Here is a 12,525-nt window from a genome sequence, read left to right on the forward strand (position 1 = left end):
TTCAACATTTTCTAAATTTCGACTATTTCTAATTTTACTTCAAATACGCTTTTCTTCTGCACATCTGTAATTAAAACCCTCTTTCTTCACATGGAATGGGCTTCATTCAAATTACGGAAAGTGTAAAGTACGGAAGTGAATCTGAGTCTACCGTCTGATTCATAGATTTCATTTGAATCCCTCTTTTTCCCCCCTTTTTTCGATTTTCCTTCATGTCATGCGCACTTCTATCAGTTTTTGGTTCAGGTGAATGAACAAAGAATGTTTATAGGTTAGCATTTTTATAAAATTGGAGCCTTTTTTTAAATATCATAGATAACGGGTCGCGCACTTTCTACTGAAAACAATGCGAAAAACTATGGAGGAAAACACGAAGTTGGGTTTGAACTCAACATGCAACTATTTTAACTCCGCGGTGGGCCGGGTTGCATACGCTAGGTTTTACGGGCGAAATCTGAGATCTGCCCACGGTCCACGCGCGCTCGACATTTACGGCGATTTTTGTGATAGAACACAGGTGCGATCCGTGTGTTCCTCGCGCGTATGCAACCCGGCCCACCGCGGAGTTAAAATAACTGTCTGTAGTGTCTAAACCCAACTTCATATAATCCTCCATTTTTTTACGGTCCAGGTATTATTAAAATACCGAGTTCGCCTTTCGGAAATTATCTCAGTTTGTTCATATCGCGTTAAAAATCTGCGCAACTGGAACGTCCAATTAGTTGACCGAATAGACGTTACGCACGAGGAAAACACTAATGATAATAATAATTGAACCCGTGCCCTACTGCGAAAGCCATGGGTAGATCTCAGATTCTGCCCGCAAAATTGAGCGTATGCAACCCGGCTCATTACGGAGTTTAAATAGTTGCATTCTTGCGCCAGGTCCAAACCCAACTTCGAATTTTCTACCATTGTTTTACGCTTTCAGTTGCCGAGTTTATCTTTAGGAAAGACATCTCATGGGTTGGTTTACATCGTGTCATTTTGTTTTTAATGTGTTTTATCTGTTCACCGAGGAACCTAGAGGAAGTTCTACGAGATATTCTCGTATGATTTCAATTTCAAAGGAGATAATGGAAAATGACGAGATGAACCTAAAACTGGAACTCGTGTTACTTAAATAATTAAAAATGTAGTCCAAGTACTTAATGTTCTTCTCATAGGTAGTCATGCCACTGTGCTTTCAATTTTTTTGCTGCATCACACTTTTTCCAACTTCCTCCATAATTTTCGTCAGACTGGCAGTGACAAAAATCTCCGGGCATTGCACCACGGAGCGGCCAGGGGGCGGAACCCTACTATTCGTGCATATAATAACAATGAGTGATCACTGATGAGGTACACTAGTACACGCATGCATTTGCTATACTAATCATTTGCGAACCTCTAAGCGTCCAAGCGCCTTCATAAAGATTTTATTGACCTTAGTGTTGGCTTTATTACGTCGTGATTAATTTGTGAGAGCACTGAATCAAAACATGATCATTTGCGATCCAACGTTTGAGTAAGAATGACTTTGAATTTCATTCAACAGCGCGTGTTAAAATCAAGTTAAATTTTTTTGCTCGTGCGAAAAGTTTTGACGGGTATTCGGTATTACTAAACTGTTACTTCTAAAGACGATAGAATATAAACTAAAAAATGGGTAAAAGAAGGCCAAGATTTTAGAAACACAAAGAAGGTAGGTTGTTTCGAGTTGTTACAGACTCATTTTCAGCAGGAAAACATTATAAAATTTAGGTAAAACAAAAATTGAGTGGCGATCTGATTTCGATTGTTATTACGCAACCACTCGTACATGAGTGGTTGTGCGATAACAACTGGGATCAGGTCACCCTCTAGATTTTTTATTGGATTTTATTGTTTTTTTTGCAGCTGAAATGAGCCTGTGTCGGCTCGACGTCTTGCCAATTTAGTTAAGATTCAACCTCGCTTGACTCATGTTTTTAGTCTGTACTCTGTCGTATTCATATTTTCGTGTCCTTTAATTTGTGTATTTTCTATTATTCTTATCATGGTTGTTCCGAAGACCAGGGTAGAGAAAAGGGAGGTCTCCGCTGTTTTATAATTCGTGAAGTGTGATCAGCAAATCGGCAAAAGAATTCTTGATGCCATCGATGAGTTCAACCTTGTTTTTCTACGAGTTCTGTGCCTACAATGTCAGTTAAGATCGTGTCTCCTCACTTAATTGTAAGTTCTTGGACAATGTGAACTGGATCAAACCGAACCGAAAGCGTTAATTGGAAACAGCGCCTCATCAACGTTTGGAATGATTGTACCAAGATACATTGAAACATAGTTAGCAAATATGCGTAAAATGAATGCGAAGAAATATTTAATCTGCGGAATTTTCCTCCTGAATTGCGTCGGTTTTGCGGCACCGGCCAGAATTTTATTTTTATTCCCGATTTCACTTGGCAGCCACTTCCGAGCTTTTTTTCCTGTGGTGGAAGAACTAGCAGCCAGAGGGCACGAGATCACGGCCTATGTAAATTCGGATCTCAAGCGAGCAGAACCTATGAGGAATTACAGGGAAATTTTAGTACGTGCTGATCCAAACGCGACTAGCTTCAAAGGTAATTTCAGTCATGATAATTCCTAATTTTCCTCTAGTGGGGAATTATTAGACGCGCTCTGACACAGTCTTGCTGTCTTGAAATGGGCCATTCTGTGTCCTCTTTGAAAAGTAGGTATACAAATGGAGGTCTCTGTGCATAGTCTCGACGGTATGTCTACGGCCCTGAATGAAAATTGAGCGATAAATGAGCAGCTTTTTTACTTCAGTGGTTTCGCAGTGTGAGATATTTGGGTAAGAAAAGCTGCTCTCGTATCCTCAATCAGACTTAAGTCTAGCTCCAATTAAACGTAAGAAATGTGACAGCAAATTAACGCCTCCTTCTTTTCGGTCATTATGCAATCTGAGCTACTTCGATATTAAAATAGTTGTATCATTCGTAATTGAAGGCTGAAGGGCACATTATGGTTACAAGAGGTGAGCGACAACTTGCCGAAACCGAGGAAAACGCGTTTGAAGTTGAAAATTTGCTTGCAACACCAAAATTGAGGTGTAAGAATAAGTTTTAATATTGAATTATTTCTTCATAGAACCACTATGCAACAAGCTTGAGTCCACGGGGTTAATACGCAGTTTACCTCTGATAATGTTTGTCATTTTAATTATCCAAAGCGTAAAAAATGTATACCCTCCAGTTAATTTACCTCAGAGAAAATAATATTACAGCCGTGAAACGCCCTCAACATTTCTCTTTGGCTAAGTTTTTTAATTTTTCGTTTTTTTTTTTTTTTTTTTTTTTTTTTTTACAATTTAAAAGTGTTAAAGAGGCAGTCCAGAGGATACCTTGCCGGAAATCATTTTACGAGAAAAGAAAAAAACGTTTTAACGCACCTCTATGCACTTATTTTCAGACTTTGATTTTATCGGAATGCGGAAGGCATCGATTTTCCAATACACGCTGAATCTATGGAATATTTTCGCACCGATGACTGATGACGCCCTCCGATCATCGGCTCTGCAAGACCTGATGGAGTCTCAGGAGCAATTCGACGTCATCATAGTGCACGGCGCCACCATCCTTCAGGAGCCTCTTCTGGGATTCGCACACAAATTCGGGGCTCCGGTCATAAACCTGCACCCAATCGCGGTCACACCATTGATGGCCTCCTTGACCGGTATCCCGAACCCTCTATCGTACGTTCCCGACTTCCGGCTCCCCTACCCGGAGCGAATGAACTTCTGGCAACGTATCAACAATTTAATAATCGCAGCTTTCGATCTCCTCGGCGGTCATTTTTACTTCCTCCCGTCGCAAGAGGAGGTCATGCGCAGGAATTTTCGATCGGAGGCACTGCCTCCTCTGAGAGACCTCATCGCCAATATTTCCTTACATCTCGTCCTTAGCCACCCGATGATGCACATACGACCTTATGGTCCGAACGTCGTCCAAATTTCAGGAACACAGATCAAGCCAGCGACCGAGTTACCTGAGGTGGGTGCGATATTTCGAAAACTGAGCGAGGCTCCTATTTAATGTTATAGTTTATTTGGACCGCGTTAAACAGAAAGGTACCAAGCCACATCAGCTACTGCCAAATTTAATCGGCAATTTAATTTTTATATGAAAACGGTGTGCGATTTTTGTGCAAATTTCTATGAATTTTCTCCATAATACAAAGCAAATTCCCTGAAATTTTCAAAGGAATCTGCACAAACGTTCTCTCCCAAAATATAAATTCCCTTGTTAAATTTGGCAATAGCTGATGTGGCTTGGTTCCTTTCTGTTTACGCGTCCATTTAGGCCTGAGTGAAAGCGCTGGGTGCAATGTCCTTTAGGAGCCGTCCCTGAATTGTGTAACGCTCTAGGTCGAAGAGAGCGTTCGGTCATTTTGTTTTTTCGTGTTAAAGGATCTGAACCTGAGTCACAAAAGCGTCACAAGGGGGAGGGGAGGTCAAAAATGCTGAGAGAGTGCGTTACGTAATTTAGGGACGACTCCATACTGAAAGAGTCTTGAACTTACATATTAGAAACTCAGACTTCACATCAGTAAGTATAGCTGTGTCGCAGGCAAATAGTAAAATTAGGCATTTTCTCAAATGCCTAGGCAAATAGTCAAATATTCTAACTTAGATTGAAATTCTGCTTCTTTTCCTAATTTTTGACAAAATAATTAATTTCTCCTGTAAGACAAAATTCTCAGTAAAAATTTGCATCGCACAATAGTATTTTAAACCGTTTTTAGCTCCTGCACAGACACTTATCTGGAAATTTTCAGTATGTCATAAAATACAGAATTTTTAGGATTTCATCATTTAAAAATATGAGAGGCAAATAGAGAGGAAGAGACAAGAAGAATTCATAGGTTTGATGAGTTATTTTTCCAAAAAATATTGAAAACTTGCAAGCTCCTCGCCATAAATTCAAAAAATTGTACAGACTGTCAAAATTTAACTATCTGCCTAGGCATTTGACAAAATGCCTGATTTCACTATTTGCCTGCGACAGCTGCATTTCGACGGCGTAGGTCCGCAATCACATATCTCGTTTGCGGTGTCTGAAAATCTCCGCCTCTATGTTAGATTTTTAAAGGAGAGCAAATTGACATCATTCCTTGAAGGTTTTGCAGAATTTTCTTTACACAGAGAAGGAAAATTACGGCAGTTTAAAAGAATTGCCGTTGAGTAGTTTTTCGTTTAAAAAATAAAGTATGACAGGAAGTCTGTGACGTCGCAAACCGGGTTATGTGATTGCCGACTTACACCGTCGATATATATTTCAGAGGTGCGAGTAATTGGAAGCTTACCCTTCTGGACCCGGACCTACGGAGGTTCTGGAGAAGCGTAACTCTCTTACACTAATCGGCATGATTTTAATGGAAAATTGGGGTTGCATTAAAAAATTTGATGACATTGTTATGAAAACGCAAAATATGTTTGGTTAAAATATCATGATTTTTACGGTAAATTTGTGTTTAAAACAGCTCAATCACTGTGAAAACCAAATGTGAAGTCGTGCACCTTGTCACCACATGCACTGAATGAAAAAATCACATATTTTTACGGTATTCAACAATAGTTTTCTTTTCATTTCTGTTTTTTAGTAAAAAGTTGAAGTGGAACTCGGTTTGTACTTCTACCATAGCTGTTCGAAATACACTAACAACGATAGGGGTCCTTCACTCCCTGTTCTCATTTTTCTTCATCGCCTTGAATTAACTTTGAATTAATTTTATTAATAAGTAGCAATACTCATTTCACCATACAACAAAGAATGGTGTTATATTTAAAGTTTAGGCGAAAGTGGCCCTACTTGGTCTGTTCTCCTTTTCTTGTAACTGGTGAGATACGAATTAAACTTCGAGACCCCCATTTTCGGCTTTTTCAGGACTTGAAAAAATTCATGGATGAAGCACAGGACGGCGTGATTTACTTCAGTCTAGGGTCGTTCATACAGCCCAGTTTCCTCTCAGATCAAATGAAGCGCGTTCTCACGGAAACACTAAAATCCGTGAGGCAGAGGGTCATTTTAAAATGGCCGGAAAAATTCGATGGAGACCCGAAACACATTTTCCAAAATTCTTGGTTACCTCAAACTGCAATCCTTGGTGAGTACAAGTACCACCAGAGTTGATAAAATTTAAAGTTGTACTTTAAAAAACTTGTTAATAATCAGTTCAAGAATTTTATAAAAGAAAGTGTATCAAGAAGTTAAAAAAACAAACGGAATTGGGGGAAAACAACTAACTTGTCCTTTCTTTCCTGTCTAAAATGATGCATGATAATTTCTTTTGGCTCTATTTCACTGTTTTTTTACTATAATTTTTTCTAGTTTTAAATAATACACGCTATCAAGGATGAACGTATTCCGAAGTGTCAATTATTCAGAATAAACATTTATCAGAAGTTATTATCGTGCGATGATTGAAATGTGTGCAAGGGAATTAAAGGATGCGCGTAGATGACGGCGCAGAGATACAACTATTCGTGCTTGATGGATGTCCGTGTTGTATCTGCAAAATTGAAGGCGCGATGTCGCGAGGCGTGAACTCCCAATGCTCCGCTCCAAGCTGCGAATGGTGTGTCACCTAGATTCGGGAGAAAAGTGAGAAAACGAGGCCTGAATACGTCTCTCCTATTTTCGGCTGTACTTACACTCGAACTTTTAATTTGTTTTAATTTGACTTTTGATTATTTTTGATGATGTATTTGTAGACCTATATCTGAAGCTTGCATGTACTACTGTAATAGCCCCATACAACCTGCGGGGCACTTGTTTTTAGCAAGCATTGGGTCAAGTTGACGTAGGTAGCTAGGCATGTACAAGTTAACGCGTGTTCGACAATTCCAAATCCATGGCCAGTCGTGTTGCATATTAAAATGAATGAAGGCGAGTTGGCTTCTCGTGCGCTGGGATGTTTGCGACTTGTTTATTTATAATCCTCGTAGAAAAAACACCCATTTGTAAATACAATTCTAGCTGAAGCGCACTTCAGCTATGCATTCACCACTGCAAAAAGTTCAGAGGAAATCGACAAGCCCAGCGTGCATGGAGGCTATGTCCATTTAAATCTTCCGTCACATTCTTACGGCGCAATGATACAACTATTTGAACTCTCCGGAATGCGTAAGGTATCACGCCGCATTTGAAGGCGTTTTCAAAACAGGCAAGTTCCGTTATCGGAATAATCGTTTTGCATACTTAATATTATTTTGTTTCCATTTCTAACCACTTGTTAAATTATAATCCTCCTATAAAAACCACCCATTTGCTAAATACAAGTCTAGCTGAAGCGCCCTTAAATGCATTCATGACTGCAAAAATGTTAACGGAAATCGAAAAGGCCAGCATGCATGAAGGCTATTTCAATTGTAATCTTCCGTCGCATTTCTAAGGCGCAATGATACAACTATTTGAACTCTCTGGAATGCGTGAGGTATTACGTCGCATTTGAAGGCGTTTTCAAAACAGCCAAGTTCCGTTATCGGAATAATCGTTTTGCATAGTTAATATTATTTTTTTTCCATTTCTAACCACTTGTTAAATTATAATCCTCCTATAAAAACCACCCATTTGTAAATACAATTCTACCTGGAGCGCACTTCAGCTATGCATTCACCACTGCAAAAAGTTCAGAGGAAATCGACAAGCCCAGCGTGCATGGAGGCTATGTCCATTTAAATCTTCCGTCACATTCTTACGGCGCAATGATACAACTATTTGAACTCTCCGGAATGCGTAAGGTATCACGCCGCATTTGAAGGCGTTTTCAAAACAGGCAAGTTCCGTTATCGGAATAATCGTTTTGCATACTTAATATTATTTTGTTTCCATTTCTAACCACTTGTTAAATTATAATCCTCCTATAAAAACCACCCATTTGCTAAATACAATTCTAGCTGAAGCGCACTTAAATGCATTCATGACTGCAAAAATGTTAACGGAAATCGAAAAGGCCAGCATGCATGAAGGCTATTTCAATTGTAATCTTCCGTCGCATTTCTAAGGCGCAATGATACAACTATTTGAACTCTCCGGAATGCGTAAGGTATCACGCCGCATTTGAAGGCGTTTTCAAAACAGGCAAGTTCCGTTATCGGAATAATCGTTTTGCATACTTAATATTATTTTGTTTCCATTTCTAACCACTTGTTAAATTATAATCCTCCTATAAAAACCACCCATTTGCTAAATACAATTCTAGCTGAAGCGCACTTAAATGCATTCATGACTGCAAAAATGTTAACGGAAATCGAAAAGGCCAGCATGCATGAAGGCTATTTCAATTGTAATCTTCCGTCGCATTTCTAAGGCGCAATGATACAACTATTTGAACTCTCCGGAATGCGTGAGGTATTACGCCGCATTTGAAGGCGTTTTCAAAACAGCCAAGTTCCGTTATCGGAATAATCGTTTTGCATAGTTAATATTATTTTGTTTCCATTTCTAACCACTTGTTAAATTATAATCCTCCTATAAAAACCACCCATTTGTAAATACAATTCTACCTGGAGCGCACTTAAGCGCATTCATGACTGCAAAAATGTTAACGGAAATCGGAAAGACCAGCATGCATGAAGGCTATTTCAACTGCAATCTTCCGTCGCATTCTAAGGCGCAATGATACAACTATTTGAACTCTCCGGAATGCGTGAGGTATCACGCCGCATTTGAAGGCGTTTTCAAATCAGCCAAGTTCCGATACCCGGATCATCGTTTTGCATGGTTCATATTCTTTTGTTATATCCGTGCCATTTGTATATTTTTAATCCTCGTAGAAAAACCACCCATTTGTAAATACAATTCTAGCTGAAGCGCACCATAGCTATGCATTCACCTTTGCAAAAATATTAACGGTCCCGACGGGCCCTTTAAATTGCAAAATTCGGCTAATTTTTCGCATTTTTTCATCAATTTTGGCAAATATTCTCAGGTAGGCAAATTATAAAATTTCTCGGGGGATGCCCCTCGGACCCCCTCCCCTCCGTGCTTGGGGCCCGGGCCTTAAAACTGGCACCAGGGCCCGAGGTGGGATGTGGCGGGCCTGGTCGTAGGTAACAAGACGTTAACTTCAGACCCCCCTACGAATTATCTGTACCTATGTCCTCTTGTTCAGAACTTACTTATAGATGACAGCGGTCAGGCGATCACTTTGCTGAGTATTCATGTGCATGTAATGTTAAATCAATGTTTCATTTATTCTTTTCTTTCTGCAGCACATCCGAACTGTAAATTGTTCATAACTCACGGAGGCATCAACAGTCTGGTAGAGGTGATGACTGCTGGAGTACCCACCCTCGGGCTCCCAATGTTTGCCGACCAGTTTCACAATGTAGCCTACTACGAGCACATTGGCGTTGGATTGAATGCCAATATCGACGATAACTTCACAATCGAAGAATTCACAAGAAAAATAAACAGAATCTTGAACACACCTTCGTACGTACATACTTTAATACAAAATACACATTTAAAGAATAATAATTTAGGAAAAAACTGCACGTTCAGATACCATAGGTAGGCAATGGTAAGTTTCTTGTCAGGATTAAAGTCCAACTTTTAAGCAGGAGAGACGGAAAATCTGATATTTTGATCATTGAAATAACTAAGATAAAATGAGGCATTGGACCTGGGATACTTTTGCCGCCACGCAGAAAGATGTGATGGGTTTTCAACTTTACATAAACTCTACTGATTGTAGTCACTTGTTCCAAAAGGATTTTTGTAATGGTGGGATAGCAACTCTCATGAATTTAGAAGGACTATGCGTTCATCACAGTCTGACAAGGGTTTACGGGTATAATTTTATTTCTTTTCTACTTTCCATTAAATATTTCACATATTTTCAAGCAGGTTTGTAGAAAATTCCAAGCGATGGGCAGCCATTTACGGAGATCTACCTGAAACAAGTTTGGAGAGAGCAGTTTTTTGGGTCGAGTATGTTATCAGGCACAAAGGGGCTCACCACTTGAAACCAGCCTCCGCTACCATGCCATTCCACAAGTATATGCTGTTCGACGTTATTGCTTTTTGCTCTGCAGTTTTCATTTTAATCCTTTACATTCTGATCTGGATTGTTTGTAAAACCCTTAGGATTCTTAAACTAATTGTAAGTTCCAAAGGAGCACCCGAAAAGGGTCACTTGAGTAAAAAACGTGACTGAACCAAAAGCTCTGGAAAATTTTAGGTCCCTTCACAGTGAGTGGAGGAAAAGATAGCTAGTGCCAATACCAGGCTGTGTAGAAATAATGCTCAACCGGCAACAGCTCACCTACACGTTCAGTTCCCCTTGTTAAGACTTGGATGAATATTTATGAGGAAGGAAACTATGTTGAAACATGCTACCTATGATATTACACTGCGTTTCTGACGTTATTTCCACCGTGAAAAGAGGAGAATAAACGAAAAAAGACTGAAAATAGTAAAAATATATTCAGAAAATAACTTTTAATTTACAATAATGGTACTCCGCCAAATATTTCACTAAAATTTAGATATAATACAGTTGTGAGAAAAAGTCTCACAGAAAATATAGATTTTGACAAGAATTTACAGCAATAATTTAAAATTTGATTTGGACTTACAGGGGATTAACTTAAAATTTTGAACACACTTTCCACCTTAACAAGTTTCTACCTGGAAGCAGGCATTTAAACAATAGATACAAAAATAGTACATGTCTTAATTTTTTTTACAAATATTATCATTAGACTACAGAGATCCAGAATAATTAATACTAACACGTATAAAAAGAGATGAGACAGACAAGCTTCTTATGAAAAACAAAATATCATTATTATGTCGCGACACCTATTGGTAGTTGATTTTTAAGTATAATTTCACAATTATGACATATGTTTCAGATACCAATAAGTTTGACTTTTTTGATAAATGATGATTAAAACTGATAAATTTTGTGCTGACAGCATGTTCCAAAAGAGCTAAGGCTTTGTGCCAAGTTCCTCCATTAATCACCAACAATTTTTACCTACCTAAAATGGTAAAAACACGTAAATGTACAGTCTCTGAAAAAATAAACAAATAAAACTTGAAAAATCAAACTAAACACTTACTCCTCACATGAAATAATCGCGTGAGTTACCAGGGCTATTACTAGGACTTGAGCTTACAGAACTAAGAGTTTCTTCTTTGAGTTTGAGTTTGCCCGTGTCATCTTTCTCTGCATCCTTACTGGATTTGTCAGACTTATCTTTATCCTCATCTTTCTTCTCCTTGCTGTGTTTGTGCTCATGCCGATGCTTGTGCTTGTGTTTGTGCTTCTTCTTGTCTTTCTTTTTCTTCTTCAACTGTAACAGGATGAAAGATAAATGTAAAAAGAAAATGAATGGTTTAAAGATTTGATGCATTTTGTGATAAAACCTGCACAGTAACTTTCTTTTAACAGTGCGGATACAAAACTACATCATATGAACCAAAGGTAGAAGCATAGATTGGATCATAAGGATACATTGACAGTGAAACTAAAATGCTGCATATCTACGTTTACAACCTTAGGGACTTCCTATCAGATTTTATTTTTTTTTTTTTTTTTTTTGTGGAAAACAACTCAACGTCACTCTATAAATCTTCTGTGATTTTTCCTCTCTCAGCAAAAAAAATTCAATGAGAATTTCAAGAAATAATGTTGATTCGTTTCCTATAAAAAAAAATAGACAGGAGCAGAGATTTTGAAACAACGAGATACGTCATTTGAGAGTTTCACCATAGTCATGTTTTGTCCAAAAAGTATCCTCCGCACATAATTTGTCCTAGCCCTGTCCGATTATTGTAAATTAGGGACCACCCTGGGAAAAACGGGACCTTATTGCCTAAAGTTCGAATATTGAGGTATTAAAATCATTGCTTAGAGGAATGTTGTGCAAACAACTTGAGACATTGGAAAAAAAAACTTTAAACAAAAAATACAAACATTATGATGAAGAAATTCCTAAAAATGTCAAACTTAGCCAGAGTTAGGCTGCTTTAAAATTTGCTCATTATTATTTTTGAATTATAAGTCGTATGGATAGTAAAATTTTAAAAGTGAATGTACTTAGGTTTGAATGCTGCAGACTTACTGTTAAAATTTATTTTTTTAAAAGGAAAAGTACTGAACATTATTTCTTGAAAATTTCATTTTTCCTCTCGGTATGAGAATATTCTTTAAAAAAATCTCTAGCAAAGTTATCAATGCATTATTTTTTTATAAAATGTATTGGTAGAGGAGATTTCGAAAAACCGCAGACAAGATAAGTGTTTCTGTAGTTTCACCAACCACATGTTGGATTACATCAACCAATTGCGGTGGACGCAAGGTAGTAAGACGGTATGTTGAAGTTTTTTAGCCAACGTGCATTAAATTTAGCATAAAGCTGATGTCTCACTATAGAGGGAAATAGCTCATACACAAGCACAGTTTTCCCTCAAAGAGATACACTGTTTAATGCAACACTAGTAACAACCATTCAGGAAGGCAACTGCAGACGTGTTTCGGCCTTGTTGGGCCAAT

General features: G+C 38.3%; 2 protein-coding genes across 3 annotated transcripts in view; one reads left to right on the forward strand and one right to left on the reverse strand.

The window, feature by feature from the left end:
• Window positions 1-1,384: 1,384 nt before the first annotated feature.
• On the forward strand, window positions 1,385-10,286 carry LOC109038550 (UDP-glycosyltransferase UGT4-like). 2 transcript variants are annotated; one of them, XM_072295994.1, is made up of 6 exons: window positions 1,385-1,684; window positions 2,033-2,579; window positions 3,430-4,010; window positions 5,904-6,123; window positions 9,233-9,455; window positions 9,870-10,286. In XM_072295994.1, the coding sequence occupies exons 2-6, from the start codon at window positions 2,312-2,314 to the stop codon at window positions 10,177-10,179; spliced, it is 1,602 nt and encodes a 533-aa protein (XP_072152095.1). In that variant the 5' UTR covers window positions 1,385-1,684; window positions 2,033-2,311; the 3' UTR covers window positions 10,180-10,286. The 2 variants fall into 2 exon arrangements, with proteins under 2 accessions (XP_072152095.1, XP_018909188.2); XM_019053643.2 differs by lacking the exon at window positions 1,385-1,684 and having other exon boundaries at window positions 1,737-2,579.
• Window positions 10,287-10,429: 143 nt separating this feature from the next.
• The window catches only part of Taf2 (TATA-box binding protein associated factor 2), a 28,006-nt gene continuing 25,910 nt past the window's right edge, over window positions 10,430-12,525 (reverse strand). Inside the window, exon 20 of the mRNA XM_072306579.1 lies at window positions 10,430-11,323. Within this exon, the coding sequence (XP_072162680.1) occupies window positions 11,093-11,323 (231 nt within the window). The 3' untranslated portion in view covers window positions 10,430-11,092. The remainder of the gene's footprint in view (window positions 11,324-12,525) is intronic.

Source organism: Bemisia tabaci, chromosome 1 (genome assembly GCF_918797505.1).
Source record: "Bemisia tabaci chromosome 1, PGI_BMITA_v3".
NCBI lineage: Eukaryota > Metazoa > Arthropoda > Insecta > Hemiptera > Aleyrodidae > Bemisia > Bemisia tabaci.

Excerpts from the sequence above, each read along its gene's own strand:
- LOC109038550 (XM_072295994.1), top strand. The coding sequence starts at position 2,312 with ATGCGTAAAATGAATGCGAAGAAATATTTAATCTGCGGAATTTTCCTC. Across the intron at positions 6,124-9,232 it reads ACCTCAAACTGCAATCCTTG|CACATCCGAACTGTAAATTG; the intron begins GTGAGTACAAGT and ends TTCTTTCTGCAG. Across the intron at positions 9,456-9,869 it reads AGAATCTTGAACACACCTTC|GTTTGTAGAAAATTCCAAGC; the intron begins GTACGTACATAC and ends ATTTTCAAGCAG.